This window comes from Terrapene carolina, unplaced genomic scaffold (assembly GCF_002925995.2).
Source record: "Terrapene carolina triunguis isolate 2854851 unplaced genomic scaffold, T_m_triunguis-2.0 Scaffold95, whole genome shotgun sequence".
Lineage (NCBI taxonomy): Eukaryota > Metazoa > Chordata > Testudines > Emydidae > Terrapene > Terrapene triunguis.
Window position 1 is genome coordinate 42,854,708 of NW_020664446.1, and position 16,688 is coordinate 42,871,395.

A 16,688-nucleotide genomic window follows, 5' to 3' on the forward strand; every position below is an offset into this window, starting at 1 on the left:
GGGTGCAGGGTGCGAGCTCCAGCCCGGCGCTGCTTACTTAGAGCGGCTCCGGGGTGGCAGCGGTGCGCACCGGGACCAGGGCAGGCTCCCTGCCTGCCTGCCCTGGCCCCTAGCCCCGCACCACTCCGTTCCAGGAAGCAGCTGGAACTCTGTCCCTGCAGCCCCTGGAGGAGCGGGGGGGGGGGGGGGGGTCAAGGTTCCATGCGCGCTGCTCTGGCCGCTCCTCTAGGTACCTCCCACGAAGCTCCCATTGGCCACGGTTCCCGGTTAATGGGATCTGCGGGGGTCAGTGCCTGGAAAAAGGCAATGCGGGAGCCCTCTGCCTCCTTTCCCCTCCTCCCCCAGCCTGAAGGGGCGCGCTGCCAGCTGCTTCAGAGAGCAGCGCGGGGCTCGCAACGCCACAGGGGGCAATCCTGCAGGTAGGCAGAGGGGCGGGGAGGCCCGGGGAGCTTGGTGTGGCCTGCGTGTTTGAGACCCCTGCACTAGACCCATGATGGCAATAATGGTTAAGCCTGCTAATCTACAGGCATCTCCTGCTCAGTATGGAAGACCTGACTGGCCCATGTGACACAGTGGACTCCTGCCAGCCAATCACAGTGTCTGGAATCTTTGTACTAGAGCACAGAGGAAAGGACAGCATATATGGACTCCTCACTACTTTTGTCCCTGGAGAAGAGTCTTCCATCCTATTGTGAATGGATACAATAGGTCCATAGTTTGAGATCTCAAGAACGTGATTTATACCATAAACCCTTTCAATTCAGCTACAAGCTTTGAATACCTCCCACCCAAGATTTGGGCTGTTTCTGTCCTTCCTCGCCCTACCTCAGTGCCCTATGTCTCTCAAACTGAATTAAGAGTGACTAGATAGTTGGCACTTGTACTGGTGCACATCAGTTGCTGTGCCAGATCTCCGCTTAGAAAATACTTCCAATCACTGGGAGATGTGATGTAGAGAACAGCTATGGAGGTCACAACAGGAAGCACCAGGCCTCCAGGTCTCTGTTTGCTCACTAGAATGGTAGACATGCTTGGAATAGTTAACTTACCTATGGCCATGTGACCTTTCTTTATATTGCAACATGGCACTCCAGAAGGGAAGGTGCAGGATTTGCATAGCTCTCAATCCTTTGTTGTCCAAGTATATGCTGCTTAGTTAACAAAGAACCAGCCTCAGTGGCTTTAAGGTCTAAGGTGTTAGTTAAGCAATTATTTGAAAAGAAGTCCAGCCACACTGAATTCCTCCACTCAACAGTACATAAATCCCCATTCCATAGGCCTTGTGTTCCAGATAAAGTCACAGGAAAACTTTGATCTCTAAACCATGACACCACTCAAATAGGTTGATGTGTATCCTTCTTCCGACAAGGATGGAAACCCCATCAAAAAGTGTCAATGCTGTTCTATGTTCCAACAGTTTTGGTGAGAAGCTATAGAATGTACTCCCCTTCATGCAAAGGGAGCTCTAGCAAGACATCTAACCCTTAGGGGCATATGGCAAGATCTGATCTCGAAATTTAGGCCCTCCTGGGAACTTCCAGCAGAGGAACGTCGTACACAATGTTTGGATCATCAACAGACCAAAGCCAGTAAAAGATTTCAGGAACTACTATATTATAGAAAAGCAAAAAGATGTCAGGTTTTCAGGAAGTCTTTATTGTTAATTACAGAAGCTTTAGTGCAAAATCAAGACAATGTTCTACAGAAAGCAACTGCATGTTTTTCTCCTCCAGTCTAGAAGAAGACAATGCTATCGTTCTACAGGAGAAACAAAAACTAAAGGTTCCTAACACCAGAATTGAAACACTACACAGAACAGCTCCCAATTCACCTTGTGCCAAGTGTGACTATGTTAATCATTTGCTTCCCAAAAAAAAGCAAGACAATTAAAACCTTGTCACCTATAGAAAACTAGCGTGTTACCCCCAGCCACAATAAAAAGGATGCCATGTAGTTTAAAAGATGTAAAGTTGCAGTATCACACATCCTATAATTCTAGGGCAGAGATGCTACTGTTAAGGAGAGCCCACTGTTTCTGAAAACATCTCTCCCCCCAATTCTGGGCAGGGAAACTCCAGATGAGACAGAAGCCACCATAGCCACTGCACAAACCTGCAATCATGGAGAAAAACTGCAAATGCTTAGTATTTTTACAGCACTTTTTTGATAAACTAGAACTTTCGGAGTTCTATACAGATCCAAACAAAAATACATAAATCACTGATCTCAGTCAACTAGGATGTACAACTAGGATGTACAACTAGAGAAAGTAAGAGCTGCAACTGAGTGGTTTTAAGTTATCTCAAATCATTAGTTTGCTTGTTCCTGAAGTGTGCTGCTAGAGCTGCCCCCCACGCCACACTCCCCCCCCCCCCCCCAAAAGAATGCCCTGACAGAGAAGCAGACTATCACTGGCAGCTCTCTGAATAAGTTGAAACTGGAATTTTCAAAGTTCTAGTTATGCCTACTTTGAGAGTTATGTGCTCAGCTGTAATCTTCTCTTCTCCAGAAACATTTTCAACATTTATTTTAGGTGCCTCTTTTTGACAAATTCTGTTCAGAATTATGCACTCAAATCTGGTAATTAGTTGTGTGGTCCAAAGCCAAGTGTTTGGGAAGCCAGTCAATGTCCACATAAGTGGGATTTTTCCAATGGTTTATGACAGTTGTCTATTCTCTAGAAAAACAGAAGGCTGAGGTGTTCTGTGCCTGTTTGTTCCTCACTGCATGCTAAGGGAATGTATGCCATTGGATTTGTTATGTGCTCTAAAGAAATGAATATGAAAAAATGCTCAGGAAACGTTGCAAATGAAGGAATGTATTACCACATTTTGATAGGGTTTAATGTACCCTGACATTCTTGAAATGTCTTTCCCATTATTCTAATGCTCAGGCTATAGAAAGGACCCCATTTCTTTGGTGTGCAAAGAACCACTGCTCTAATATGGTACTATTACATTCTCCAGGTTCTGTGTTGCATGAATCCACGCAGGAATGTGGTCTTCTGCGTAGGCTCAACATTAACACAAAAGTCTTTTTCCTCGGAAGCTAACAGAGCTGCCAGAAACAGATCTATAGTACAAGGGTCTCCTATTATTTTCAGTGCATCTTCCATAGGCAGAGCACTTCTGTATATTAATGGGTGTCCTGCAGGGCTTCTCCTGGTGCATTGGTGATGCTGACAGATTGAGGGGTGGATGAAAGTGAGTGGCAGCTCTGGGCAAAGTCAGGGAGCCTGGTGGCTGTTCTGGAGTCCTGGACCACTGAAAAACATACCATCTTAACACCAGCTGTCTGGGTGAACCTCAAAACAAGGATCAGTGCCCTTTTGAAATAAAACCTTACCACTCTGTTCCCACCCTTTAGATTAATCACTGCCCTCTTTTCTCATCCCTCTTTCATACACTCCCTCTAGCAAAATGTGCTAGATCCACTGATTTAGCTTACTGGGACCATTTTGTACATAGATATGGGTGCTACAAGGCTGGTGAAAAGAAGCAACAACAACAACAAAAAAACTAGTTTAGAGTCTTTCAATGGGAGTGGGATGACCTGTGCCTTAAAGGTTTGCCTATTGCCTGTGGCGTGGGACACTCTAGACTGGAGCCTCTAGAATGAGGTCCAGAGGAAATGGCCATGATGCTCCAAGCTCACGCAGGTTGATTTTTCCACCCACGTAAGGTCCAGCACTTCACCATCAGGCAGCTTGGAGGATATACAAAGGAGGCAGGCACGTACACACTCCCGAGTAGTCCAGCAAGTCCCCCTCTTGGTAGTGATGGCTCCACAATGCCCCAGATCCAGACTTCACGAGGTGAGCAGACACCTCTGGTTGCGCAGCAGATGAGGAGAGCTTAAGTCACCAAGGCCCTCATCATGGACCCATGGAAGCAAACATGAGCACTGCTCATCCACAGGGCTGTGTGTGTGGAGACCTAACCTCAATCCCTCCTCTCTCTTTTCCCTCACACATTTTTAGCTAGAGCTCACTTTCATAGCACACAGCTGTGCTTTTGTTGTCTCAGATTAACCCTCCCTTCCTCCCCCAACAGATCATAAGATATATTTGAAATTCCCCACAGGCAGTCTCTGTAGCACTGGCCAGGTCCAAGGAGAACCCACTGCCCCAGGCATGGTCTGGGATTTCTGAACTTTTCACTGCATAAAGCCTTATGTGGCCCATCCCACTCGCACAACTTGTTTGGATCAGGCCCTAAGTCTCAGTCTACAGAAATCAATGATCTGTTTACACTGGATCACATCTTTAAACCTTGGCCATGAGCTTAACACAAAAGCTGCCCCACCCCACACAAAGACCTTACACACACTTATTACTGAACATTTTCTAGGTGCATATTCTTTACATAACTATAAAGCTTTGAAGATTCCAGCCCAAGGGATTTGTGGACTTATTTACCCTAACAGTTCCCTCTGAAGATTACACAAGGAAAGTGCAACTCTTTACAATTAGTGTATAATTTAATATTCTTGCCAGATGTTTATGCAGAGCACTCGAGAGCATATGGAGGTCTTCCCAACCAGTGACTACAAAAACATTTAAAATTTAGACACTATCCTGATCCTTTTTAGAATTGACACAAGAAGGTTTTGTCTTCATTTTACTTTCACTGTATGCCACTCCTCCCAGGACTGTCAATACTCCACCCTACTGGTCAAAATCCACAGTGTAATGCATATTCTTTTAGCATATAATCAACTAAACTGTATGATCAGAAATAGCCTCTGTTAAGTCAACATTGCAGATCAGAACCTTCCACAGCACTACTATAAAAGAATGACAATAAAGGAACTTCAGGGTTGGGAAGTTAAGAAGGCAAGGAGAGGAGGGAGATGCAGCTCTCCCGCCAACCTTACCCCACAATTTAAAAAACAAAAACCCTGCGCAGACATTTTCAGAATTAAAGATTTCTTCTAGTTCCACACGTGACGTTTGCAGTGCTCGACAGCCTAGGAGAGAGAAAGGAGTAGTAGTAGAAGTGCAGAAGACAACTTGCTAGCTTTAAATGAAACCACCTCCACTGTGAACTTGCATGAACAGCTTGGGGCCTCTCCACAACACCCAGGACTCCGGGGGCAAAGTTTGTTTTGTATTGAATCAAATTCATTGTGGGGGGCTTCACAAGGAAAGACTGGGGGACAGGAACTCAAACATTAGAGGCCTTTAAGTTAGATTTCAGCTGCTGATTCTTCAGTCACTCTCTCATCAGGGCCCAGAGATTGCACCCCGCCAGAAGAAACATCCCCTATCAATGAACAGCAATACCTCCCGCCTGTTTTTGTTGCCAGTTGAATCCATCCATTAAGGAGTCATGTTAAATCCTCCTTAGCTAAAAGAATACATGGCTAAATACAAGGCTCGTTTTGTACCATATGAAGGGTTGGGGGTGGGAAATGAAGGCGATAGGACACATTTCTGCTGTAATTCAACAACAGGTAAGAAAGAGCCTATAATTAAACCCAGGGCACCCTGGCCTAATGGGACCCCTTGTTTACTTTCTGAAACTGGAATTTAGGATTTGAAGGATGTGTTACAGAAGCCAGAACATTATATTTGTAGGACTTCTAACAAAAGCGGTCGTATTTCTCTTCAACTTTCTGCGCATTAGTTTTCCAGCACCCCCTCAGAGTGGTTATTGAAGAGGAAATCCCTAATGACTTACATTGCACTGAGCTGCAGTCTCCATGTTCTTACACCAGTAGCCTGGGCCCCACACACATTCTTCTGACCCCAAGAGATGCTGTTTAGTCGACACACAGACTCCTAGTTTCTGTGCAGTGAAAGAGGGGAGAGAAAGGTGAGTTGTGTCTTCCCATTTACATTCAGCGATCTCACTTCCTCTCCCATGATTCAGTCCCTCCTGTACAACTATAACTGTTGCCAACAGGGGCTGGAATACGTAGCCAAGCAGAGGCAGTGCTAGGAGCTTCCACACCCGCAGTGCCAGACTGCTACTGACAATTCAGTCTGTAGCTGAATGAACAGACTTCTGAGACACCCCTTGAGAGGACACCAGGTCTCAGACAGACAATTTCAGCTTCTATGCTATTTTCTGGTCTCGACTTAATACACAAGATCCTACCAGAAGCAGGAGACCTCACATGAGCGAGTCTGAGTTATTCACTAAAGGTAAAATTCTTGTACTTAAGATTCCGGAAACACAGATCTGATCATTTCACTTATGCAAAGGGGAGATACTGAAACCCCCTGCTCTCCTTCATCCTTGCCAAAGACCAGAAGACTACAGTCTTGCAAGGCCCAGTGCACTCTGCTGATGGTGTACTTATTATGTGTATTACAGCGGAGTCTGTGCATGCTAGGCACTGTGTACACACACAGGAAGGTCCAGCTCAGACCCTGCCTTGGAGAGCTTATTCTACACAGAAATTTTGTTAGCTGCATGCACTACTTACACTGCACACAAAAGTTGGGTCCATGATCTCTGCCAAGAGCGTCAGAAGCATTGGCTCATATTGGTCCACAAACTGAACACACTGTAACAAGACATAGGTGGCTGAGACATTTTGTATTAATTTAGATGGAATACGTGAGCGAAAGGTGTTAAGACCCTGTCACTGTAACATTCAATTGTGTTAAACAAGATTTGGGGTTTGATGTATAGAGACTTTAGCCCAGTGGTTCTCAAACTTTTGTACTGGTGACCCCTTTCACATAGCAAGCCTCTGAGTGCAACCCCCCATATCAATTAAAAGCACTTTTTAATATATTTAACACCATTATAAATGCTGGAGGCAAAGCGGGGTTTGGGGTGGAGGCTGACAGCTCGGGACCCCCCCATGTAAGAACCTCACGACACTGAGGGGTCCCAACCCCCAGTTTGAGAACCCTTGCTTTAGCCTATTTAGTACCATGGTAAATAACTTTCTTTTTTAAGTTACAGAAAAGAAGAAAAAATGGTTAAAGCATTTGAAATGCAAAGTATTAAGTAAGGCTTTTATTGTAACAACATTGCTGGTTGTTCCTTTTCCCTTCAGCTGGAGAGAGTTTATAGAAGGAAATCTCCCCTTGTTCGACTGTCGTTTAGATAGTACTAAGATGGCAATAACTGTTCTTTTGAGGAAAGGGGAAGAAATTAGTCGAGATTGGCTGGAGCTGCTGTTGCTGAAGTCCAATCCACTTCCTTTAAGACGAAGCCAAAAGGGAAGAGAAAAGAACAAAAAAAAAGACAGAAAATGCAGCTTGTGTCTCTGATGTTAGCTTTCAACCTCACTGCTGAAAGACACACACGTATATAGCGCAGTCTCAGTCACCCTGACAAACTCATACCAGCATCAGGCTGTTTCATTCATAGAATCATAGATCATAGAATCATAGATTATTAGAGTTGGAAGGGACCTCAGGAGATCATCTAGTCCAACCCCCTGCTCAAAGCAGGATCAATCCCCAACTAAATCCCCCAATGGCCCCCTCAAGGATTGAACTTACAACCCTGGGTTTAGAAGGCTAACGCTCAAACCACTGAGCTATTTAGAGGCCTAAAGCCAGACTTATTAGACAGAAGGAAAAAGGAGAGAGATAGGAAACAGAAGAAACAAGGCAGGGAAGGAAAAGGATACATGGGGACAGTGGGAAGAGACAAAAGTTATGTCTACATTACAAAGGTAAGTTGACCTATTTAGGTCAATTTACAACCACCGCATTAATTTATACTGCAGTGGCCGATGTGCACTCTACCCTCCATGGATCAGTGGTATGCATCCTCACCAGGAGTGCTTCCACCGACCTAAGAGGGGCAGCGTGGGAGCCTGGTCTCAGCTCTGCTGGCAGCTCCCTACCGGGAGCTTGGCTGCCCCTCCAGAACCACAAAATTAATAAGACAACCAACGTTCCCCAGTAGGAGCGGGATCCAGCAACCCTGGGACTCCCCACTGGGAGCAGAGGGTCGCTGGACTCTAGCTGCCCGGCTTTCTTGCCAATTTCACGGTGAGCGGTGAAACTGACAAGAATGACAGCTAACAGCCAATGTAGGGAACATGGTGTCTACACAAACACTGCATTGCCCTAACTATACAGACATAAGCCCTACACCTGACGTTGAGGTTGTTTTACGATGTTGGCATAGCAGGGGAGTTACATCGGCATTTCAGCGTGTACACCACCACTGTTTTGTCAATGAAAGCTGACTTTGGTCGACAAAAAACAGCGTAGTCGAGACAAAGCCAAAGTTTCACATCCCAGGTTGTGTTCATGATTCAGCCAGAGTTGGTGGAGGCAGCAATGTGATCTGGTCAGGACACCTCTGGGGATTGGAATAACAAATGCTGGGGGTGCAGGAGATGGTGGGGGAGGCAACCAGGATGGTGAGGCTTGCACCTGTAGCCAATTTTCTCCCAAAAACTCTCTCTTTAAGGACCCAAATGCCGAGTGATGTGCAGACTAGCCCATCCTTTTGTTATTCTGTCCACCAATCAGGCCTCATTTTCGTCACACCAATGTTGGTGTATTGATTTCTGCTTGGTTTTTGTTTATTATTGTAATTTTAACACAGTCCTTGCTTTTATCTTTGGTCTAATTTAAAGTCTTTCCCTCCCACCCCCAACTTTTTTTTATTAACACTAACATTTGTTGTCTTAGATTGTGATATGTGAAGGGATTTATTGAAAAAATTTACAAGACACGCCTTCCCCTCCTCCAAATAGCGTTTACTAAGGCAATAAGTTTTACCATCATAGTGTTTGCCATTAGATAGCTGTATGTTATTTGGAAGGAGCACCAAATCGGATCTGCCACTGAAGCTAAATCTCAGAGCAGTAACTTAGAATACAATCACAAGCATGAAAGAACTGAGAAGGGTGGAGGAGAGGCAGAGTACACAAAAGTATTCTAAGGACAATCACAGCATTATGAAGAGAAAAGTCTGCTCAACTTTAAAGCAAATTTTAGTGCAATTGACGAGATTATGCCAGTATCCGAAATGGAAACTCAACAGATTGAACATAGGCAGCAGCAGGGCAAGCTCCACTGCACCAATACCCCTCAGCCTTCTACTGGAGATACCATCTTTAAAGGTGAGAAGATGATCAGTCTCCATGACCATTAAGTCTAGGATTTCTGCTGAGAATTCCAACAAGGTTGCCAATTGTGACTTGGGCTGATTACCAGCTCACTTTACAGGAGTCACTGGACAGCGAACAACTTAACTGCTTTTAGTCACAGGTTACCAGTCCAAATCCATTACAGGGTCTATGTGAAAGACTATATCCCATTAGCACTCTTCAGCCGTCCAATCAAGGTTTACCAGAATATCTTCAGCTGTGTACTACCATGTTGCCTTTTGCTAACTCACAAGCCAGTATACTACCGACAATTTTGTTAATCCCCTAAACTGTACCAAAAGGCTGAGGCATTTTAACATGTGATCTGTTCCAAGACCTCCACCTCAGATACAGTGCATCACAAACTGCAGTCATTACAAGTTTCCCAAGAAAGCTAACAGAAAAACAATCCAGCAATTTGCGTCTCAATATAAAAAGTGTTTTTTTAAGCTGCACCCAGTTCAGGATGGGACAGCAGACAACCCCCCAGCTCCTTTACCCTCCAGAGAAGGGACAAAATTCCTTCACTGTAACCATTATACTTACTGCAATTGACTGATCATCAATAATTGCTTTAGCATGACAATGGGCTGTATTTTCATACAAGTCAACGTGTGAATTCCCTCTTTCTACTGTTTTGCTGGGCTAGTTGGTTTTATACATTTATCCAATTTGTACTGCTCTCTTTTCTGATTGTAAGGCAGGTGCTGCCATCTGATCTGCCAGAGATCAAGCTTCCTCCTCACTCGTGCAGTTTACTATGAACAAAAAGGAAGCTTACATCCTTTCATACCAAGCATCAGAGAAATCCCAACAGGGATCAGGCTGCCAATTTGGGGCAATTTAGAACCACACACACTCCAGAGTCTCAGTTGTACTGTGGCTAGTTTCAAAGCAGTCAGCGGCCCATGAGCCCTTCCATAATATTTCAAATATCACCTGCCACAGATGGAGGCAGTGAGCCATCTCAAGCACAGAAGAAGTCACTGTGAAGACTTGGACATTAATAGCCAGGCACAGTGCACAAGAATTTGGTCCCAGCTGGGTTTTAGAAAGGATAATCTATTGGAGGGTAAAGGATCAGGGTAGAGAAAAAGCACTGATAGGTGACAGGGCATAGATTTTAGCCCTCAGATCCTCTAGCCTTATAATGGCTAAGTTATCACTTTTATGTCTATTTACCCTCCCCGGATAAGGTACTTTACCTCCTCGCTGATAGATTCTGGTAGGAAGTGACAGACTTTTTCAAGTGCAGCCTCAATTTCAGCTGCTGTAGCATTCTTCTCCAGTTGCTTCTCTAAGTAATGTACAACCATCTTGCACACGTCACAGAAGTCACCAGCCTGTAATGGCTCTGAAGCAATTCTCACTAATCAAAAATAGACAGGCTGACAATTAGCATTTTTTGTTAGAATGATTATATAGAAAACCTTGCAGCTGGTCCAGTTCTTAGACTAAAGAGTAGCCAAGAGGCTAACAATTAATGTCCAGGTAAATGGTATAGTAAAAGATAGTCCCTACAGGGGAATCTGATCACACATTAAACAAGTGTGTTTTATACTCAATACTGGTTACCCAGTGCTTACCTTCAGGAGAAGGCTTGCGGCTTGTGCAGCATTTCAGCATGATGCATACAGTTTCGGGACTAGTTGCCTCCAACAACATGTCAATGACAGCTTTGCCATAGGTTTCCACAAAGTCCTTACACTGGTCTTTGATACTTTGAGGGAACACTAAGCAGAGCTTCTCCATTTCAAACACTATTTCCTCCTGGAATAAGAGAGTGGGAGACGTGGTGAGAAGGAAGAACTCATGGAATCAATCCCAGTAGTACCCATTTATGCCCTTGATCTCACTTAGGAGGGGGACAGAGATCTCACTGTTCCAGGAGCATGAGGAACCCAGAGAGTACTATTAGGGCAATACAAGTTACCACATACCAACTCTCCCTCCAACCCTGTAACAGCAGTGGTACATGCTCCAAGCAAGGAGCTGCATCATTCCAGCAAGTATTTAGTACAAGTTCTATTTCAAAACATCACAGTATAAGAATTGTCCTTTGCACCAACACCACACCTCTGTCCTGTTGTTCTCCAGCAGGTTGGTCACCTCTTTCACCATTGTCTCACATATATCGCAGACAGAGAAGGTTTCCGCTTGCACCAGGTTTTTCTGCATCTAAGCATAAGGCAATATTTATAGAAGATGATTATGGCATTAATATTTTAAAGTTAAAATTATCCAGAAAAGACTATCACCAACCAAATGTGAAATTTGTTCAGGTGCAGCATGACAGCTTGTTTCCTATATTAGACTTTCATGAGCTGACAAAGTAAATGGAAACTAACACTAATTACCACTGATAAATTGCTGGAAAGTGAGTTGCATATGATGGAGCCAGTATGGACAAAGAACCACAGGTGAACTGAAATTTAAAGTCTATTTGTAAGTTCCAAAAGGGTCTTCAAAAGAAAGGAATGGCTCTTGGAAAGGTCACTTCTTGCCCAGTTTAATACTGGATGAAAAGTTTATGTGAAGTGGACTGAAACCTGCAAAGGCAGGGAAATATAGGTCTATCTAGGCCAGAGGTTCTCAAACTTCATTGCACCGTGACCCCCTTCTGACAACAAAAATTACATGACCCCAGGGGGGGGGGGGGGGACAGAAGCCTGAGCCCGTCCAAGCCCCGCTGCCCTTGACAGGTGGGAGGGGGCAAAGCCTGAGCCCCACTGCTCAAGGGGGGTGGAGGGGAGGGGAGAGCAGAGCAGGCGGCGCACTAAAGCTGAAGCCCAAGGGCTTCAGCCCCAGGCACGGGGGCTGTAACCTGAGCCCTGCCACCCAGGGCTGAGGACCTCAGGCTTCAGCTTCCGCCCCGGGCAGTGGGGTTTGGGCTTCAGTCCAGGGCCCCAGCAAGTCTAAGCCAGTCCAAGTGACTCTATTAAAATAGGGTCCCGACCCACTCTGGGGTCCTGACCCACAGTTTGAGAACCACTGATCTAGGTGATTTTTCCCCATTCCAATTACTTTGATTCTATTATCGGCACTGATTTTTAAAAAGCTACAGAGCTCACTGGGATCTTCAGGACCAAATCAATTTGAGCTACAAGCATCCTCCAGTTTCCTGTACCAGAGAGAATACTGTCAAAGACATTCTTTTCAAAATCCTAATTTCCAGTGCATTGTAACTATCTGAAAAGACTTCTCTTTTGGGCTCAAGTTTCTCATCCTTCACCTCAGACAAAAGGTGACGGGGAACTGATTTTCAGAAAGTTTGAACAAAATATAAATTGAGCTGATTGAGTTACACGTATGAATACTGTCTTTTTTAAAAAGGTAAAAACATCCAACACCAAACATAGGCTAAACTTCAATTTTATCAAAGGTTTAGTCCTCAATAAAGCCTAGTGCCTCTAATAATGCTTGCAGAAACGTTGTTCAAAATTCAAGCTATAAGCAACTGAAAGATGTTCTGGCCATAGTCTAGTACTGTACTACAATTCATACTTGACTAAAGGTTAAAATGGTACCTCATAGCTTTATTCTGTGCCCGCCCCAAAATGCAACTCTCCAAAAGGAAGCAGCTTCGTAAACTAAAATACCAACCAGTGATGGTCAATAGTTTAATATGCTAGGAGACGTGTTATTCTGTGCACTGAAATGGAAGTCTGAAAGTCTGCATGCATCTATATAGCTTTACTTCATCATCTGGCTCAAGTAGCCTTGGTCCTTTTACAAAAAAGCAGCAGCAGGTGGTGTTGAAAGCCCCATCTTACCTCCTCCACAGACTCCATCTTCACTTCATGCATCACTTTTGCAGGCACTAAAGTCAGGAGGGGCACAGATTTCAGGGAAGGACAGAATCCAACCATGGCACAGATAGCCTTTGGTTGCTGGAGAGAGAGAGAGACACACATCAGCTAAAGTCAGAATTTAAGAGATCCTACACAGATTCTATTTAACCTCACAGACTCCATCAAAGGGAGAATTGAAAAAGCAGTAATACAACTAGGAGCTTTAAAAGTGCAAGAAGATTGTTCTCAAATTCAAATATTGTGGAAGGAAACAAAAGTTTTGGCCATTACTGTTATAGGCAGGGCAAACTGATCAGGTTTAGTCATTTTTAATCTGAAACTAGTGGGGATTTAGGGCTAGTTCTTAGGCATTTGCAAATGACCAACCCCATAAAGACATGCATCTTCTTCAGTAGCCAATGTGACCACAGTAGAGAGGATATTCTGCTATTCCCCCTTTAATCTTATGAAGGTTTGAGTGAAGAACACATTTTATCTGGACTCTACGGAGTTTGTGCAAGATCCAAGAAATGCTGGGAAGTTCAAGACTGATTGACATCCACGAAATCAACTATTTTCTGTAAAAGCATCTGTTACTTTCATTAGATGCCATATTATGTGATTAATTCTGTAAATAAAGTGTTGGCATGAAGAGATGCTTCCAACAAGATCACTTTTATGCAGTTATAATATACTATCCCTACAGTAGCAGGGAACGTAGCCCGTACTTCTCTAATTTATCAATAAATGCAAAAAACACAAAAAAGCTAGGCAGAAACCAGTTATTTGTACACAAGGCTTTTGGTTTTATAGTATAAATCTTATAGATACTCAAGTTACTAATCAAATCATACAAAGGAAGGAGCAAACCAAACAGAAGCAAAAGCTCTTGATCATCAGCAAACATGGCTCTGCAAATATAGGTTCTTGTATTACGCCCCGCCCTGTGGTACAGGAGCCGTTCTGCTACAGCTCTTTGCAACAGTGCAATTATTCCAGATCAGCAATATCAATGATGGTGAATGGATTACAGCTATCTGCTCCAATCCTGCTGCAGTACAGGGCAGCAAAGGTATTCAAATGGGCACACCAACCATTTAAAGAGAAGTCACTCCCCTACCTAAATTTTAGTTACTATTATAGTGGACACTTAATATTGCTATAACAAAGATTAGAGGAAAAAAATTATTTCTTCTGTTTATTTTTGTGCATTTTACAACTCTTACCAACATCCCATTTGTGTTGATTCTTCACAAAGCACTAAAGGACAGCATTTTTCTTTAGACTGACTAAATTTCAAAGTGATGGTGCTCCCTTAAGAACTTGCACCTACATGACAGTAACCAAGTGACTGAACATAGTTTAGCTGATTCTGTGACCTTCATGCTCAGACCACCACTGGGGGGGAGGAGGGAAGGGGCGGAAGTCAGCAAGACTGGAGCTATTGTATCCGTAGTTCTACCCACCACAACAAGCAATGAACTATAAATAGACACTAGACCTGGAGAGCTTATTGCGTAAAAGGGACTGCATTCTCTCCCACCCACCCCCTTCATGGACGTTTCCCACATACCTGGAATCCAGAAAGAAGTGTTTGTGAAGGGTTGGGGGAGGGAGCAGTGAGATGAGAGGGGAAGAAGGATGGACGGGCCTCTTAGGCGGATGTCCCATAATGAACTGGGCTGAAATTCTTAAAGACTCGTTTATTCTCTGAACTAAGACACTTCCTGCCCCACTCTTCTCTCAAGGTAGGTTTACTACAGTTTGCTCCATCCTGAGTATGGTCTATACAGGATTAGGGAAGGGTCAGGAGGAAGTGCTATCTAAACTTTAGTAGAACCCAGGACCCTATGGCCTGCCGTACTAGAACACTCATAGCCGTAAGTGCTCTTTATGATGCCATCAAAGTGTGTTAGAAACATGTCCAAAATATTTTCCCCCTTCAGAAGGGGAGGTTTTTAGAAGCCGATTTCCTGTTTGACACCCACAGATGTAACTAGAAGTCCTGAGTCCTTTGAAACTGGTGGTACTACTAACTACAAAAAAAAAAACCTAATGCCAGACATGTGAAACAGGGAACAATTGTTCAAATAGGATACCTCATGCCCACACAGTGAAAACAGACAGCACTTACAACAGCATAGGGTACAAAGCTAGAGGGTTGTGTTTCCAAATAGGTTTTTGGCAAACTCTCGTCAGCACCAGAGGCTAGCAGAAAAAGCAGTCTAGATTAGATGTGGTCAGACTCACAGACTGCCCTCTTCCCCCCACTACATGAACAGTCTGACTATCAAGTAGTAATGGAAAAAACACTTTATCTCCCTTCTATCTCCATCCTCTAACAAGTCAAACAACTTCAGACAATGGAGGTTTACTGTAATGCCATACAGTTTTATTGATCATGCCCCTCGCCCATAAGACTTCCATGCACAGGTAGAAGCAATACCTCAGACAGAGAGCACCGCTTCAGACTACACAGATTCAGGTCAGCCAGGCACTGCCTTTAGTTGAGTTCCCTGGTTCATGCACTATAATAAGCGTTTCAAGGTATTAATGCTACAGCAGCACCACATACATGCAACATGTTCTCATTGAAACATGACAGACACAAGGTCTCCCCCAGGACTTTTCTAAATAGGAAACTAAGAGGCACTGGAGGAGTGAAAATTTGAAGGTCCCCTGTATCTTCTTCCCAATTCACATACTGTGGCTGTCTACAACTATTGCCCTGGCCTATAAAGGTTATCCTAGAAGAAAACCAGTCACAGCACTGACTTCATCTTAGAGCTCAAGGACTCAAGAGTGAAACCAGAAACTGATTAGAGGCTGCGTCAAGATTTTCCTACATCTTCACCTCTACCCCAGGAAAAGCAATCCGCTCCACTGGCGGTTCCACCATTAGGTTGAAATCTTAATGAAGAGCTGATATCAGGAGCAGGAACCATGACCTATTCATTGGAGATCTCTCTCCCCCTTCTCTTTTTCACTCCACCCCCAAACATCCCTTGTATCTGTCAAAGATGAGGGCAGTCACACCACATACACAACTAATTAGCAAGAGGTGAACTACAGCCTTGTAGCTGAAAAGCACCACCACAGGCAAGTTTCTGACATACCTGGTCCTGCTGTTGATAGAGGAGATTGGCGACAGAGAAAGAAAAAAAAAAGAAATGAAAGACATAACAGTTTGATAAAAGGAAAAAACCTCAAGCAGTTGAGCTGTGCATATGGTTTTTAAAAAAAAAAAAATCTTGCTAGTGCCCCAACCTCTACGCATGAGGTAGGCAGTGCAAGGACGACCCTTCATTTAGTTAATTGCTCACTCCAGAATAGCTCATAGCACATTTTTCAAGCTATCACATTGATAAAGCACCCTAGGAAAGATTACATCCAGACAATATGCGAACACTGCTCAGAGCAAACCAGAATGTTAAATGTGTTCATGTTCCAATCTTGAAGTACTGTCAAGATGCAATAGTTACAATTGAAAATTTGAAGCCAACTTTAATTGGAAAGAACATTTTAATTTTCTTTTTTGCATAAAGTGTGCCCTTAACTCCTGAAAGTCATTTCTAACTGACAAACTCCGAAACAAGAGGCCCACAATATACTGTCAAGTTCAAGCCTTTGAGACACGCTGAAAACAATTTAAGTAAGGCTATTTAAAGCGAGATAGCATGTCTATTGCTTAGAACAAGTGTTCAAGTCAGTCATGGGCTCTATTCACAGATCTACCTTGCCAGTGAATGTGTCACTTTGGACACATCCCAGTATCTCAGTTCCTCTATTTTTAAAACAGAGATAATAGTGCTTACCAGTCTT

General features: G+C 43.9%; 1 protein-coding gene across 3 annotated transcripts in view; it reads right to left on the reverse strand.

The window, feature by feature from the left end:
* Positions 1 to 1,635: 1,635 nt before the first annotated feature.
* LOC112105379 (prosaposin) overlaps positions 1,636 to 16,688 on the reverse strand; it is a 45,779-nt gene continuing 30,726 nt past the window's right edge. For 2 of the 3 annotated variants that reach the window (XM_024198152.2, XM_024198151.2), the window contains exons 8-15: positions 15,983 to 15,991; positions 12,849 to 12,965; positions 11,152 to 11,253; positions 10,662 to 10,845; positions 10,281 to 10,444; positions 6,433 to 6,513; positions 5,682 to 5,789; positions 1,636 to 4,968 (exon numbers count right to left, since the gene is read on the reverse strand). In XM_024198152.2, coding sequence (XP_024053920.2) covers positions 4,933 to 4,968; positions 5,682 to 5,789; positions 6,433 to 6,513; positions 10,281 to 10,444; positions 10,662 to 10,845; positions 11,152 to 11,253; positions 12,849 to 12,965; positions 15,983 to 15,991 — 801 coding nt within the window. In that variant the 3' untranslated portion in view covers positions 1,636 to 4,932. The remainder of the gene's footprint in view (positions 4,969 to 5,681; positions 5,790 to 6,432; positions 6,514 to 10,280; positions 10,445 to 10,661; positions 10,846 to 11,151; positions 11,254 to 12,848; positions 12,966 to 15,982; positions 15,992 to 16,688) is intronic. The other variant, XM_024198154.2, reaches the window with a different exon arrangement.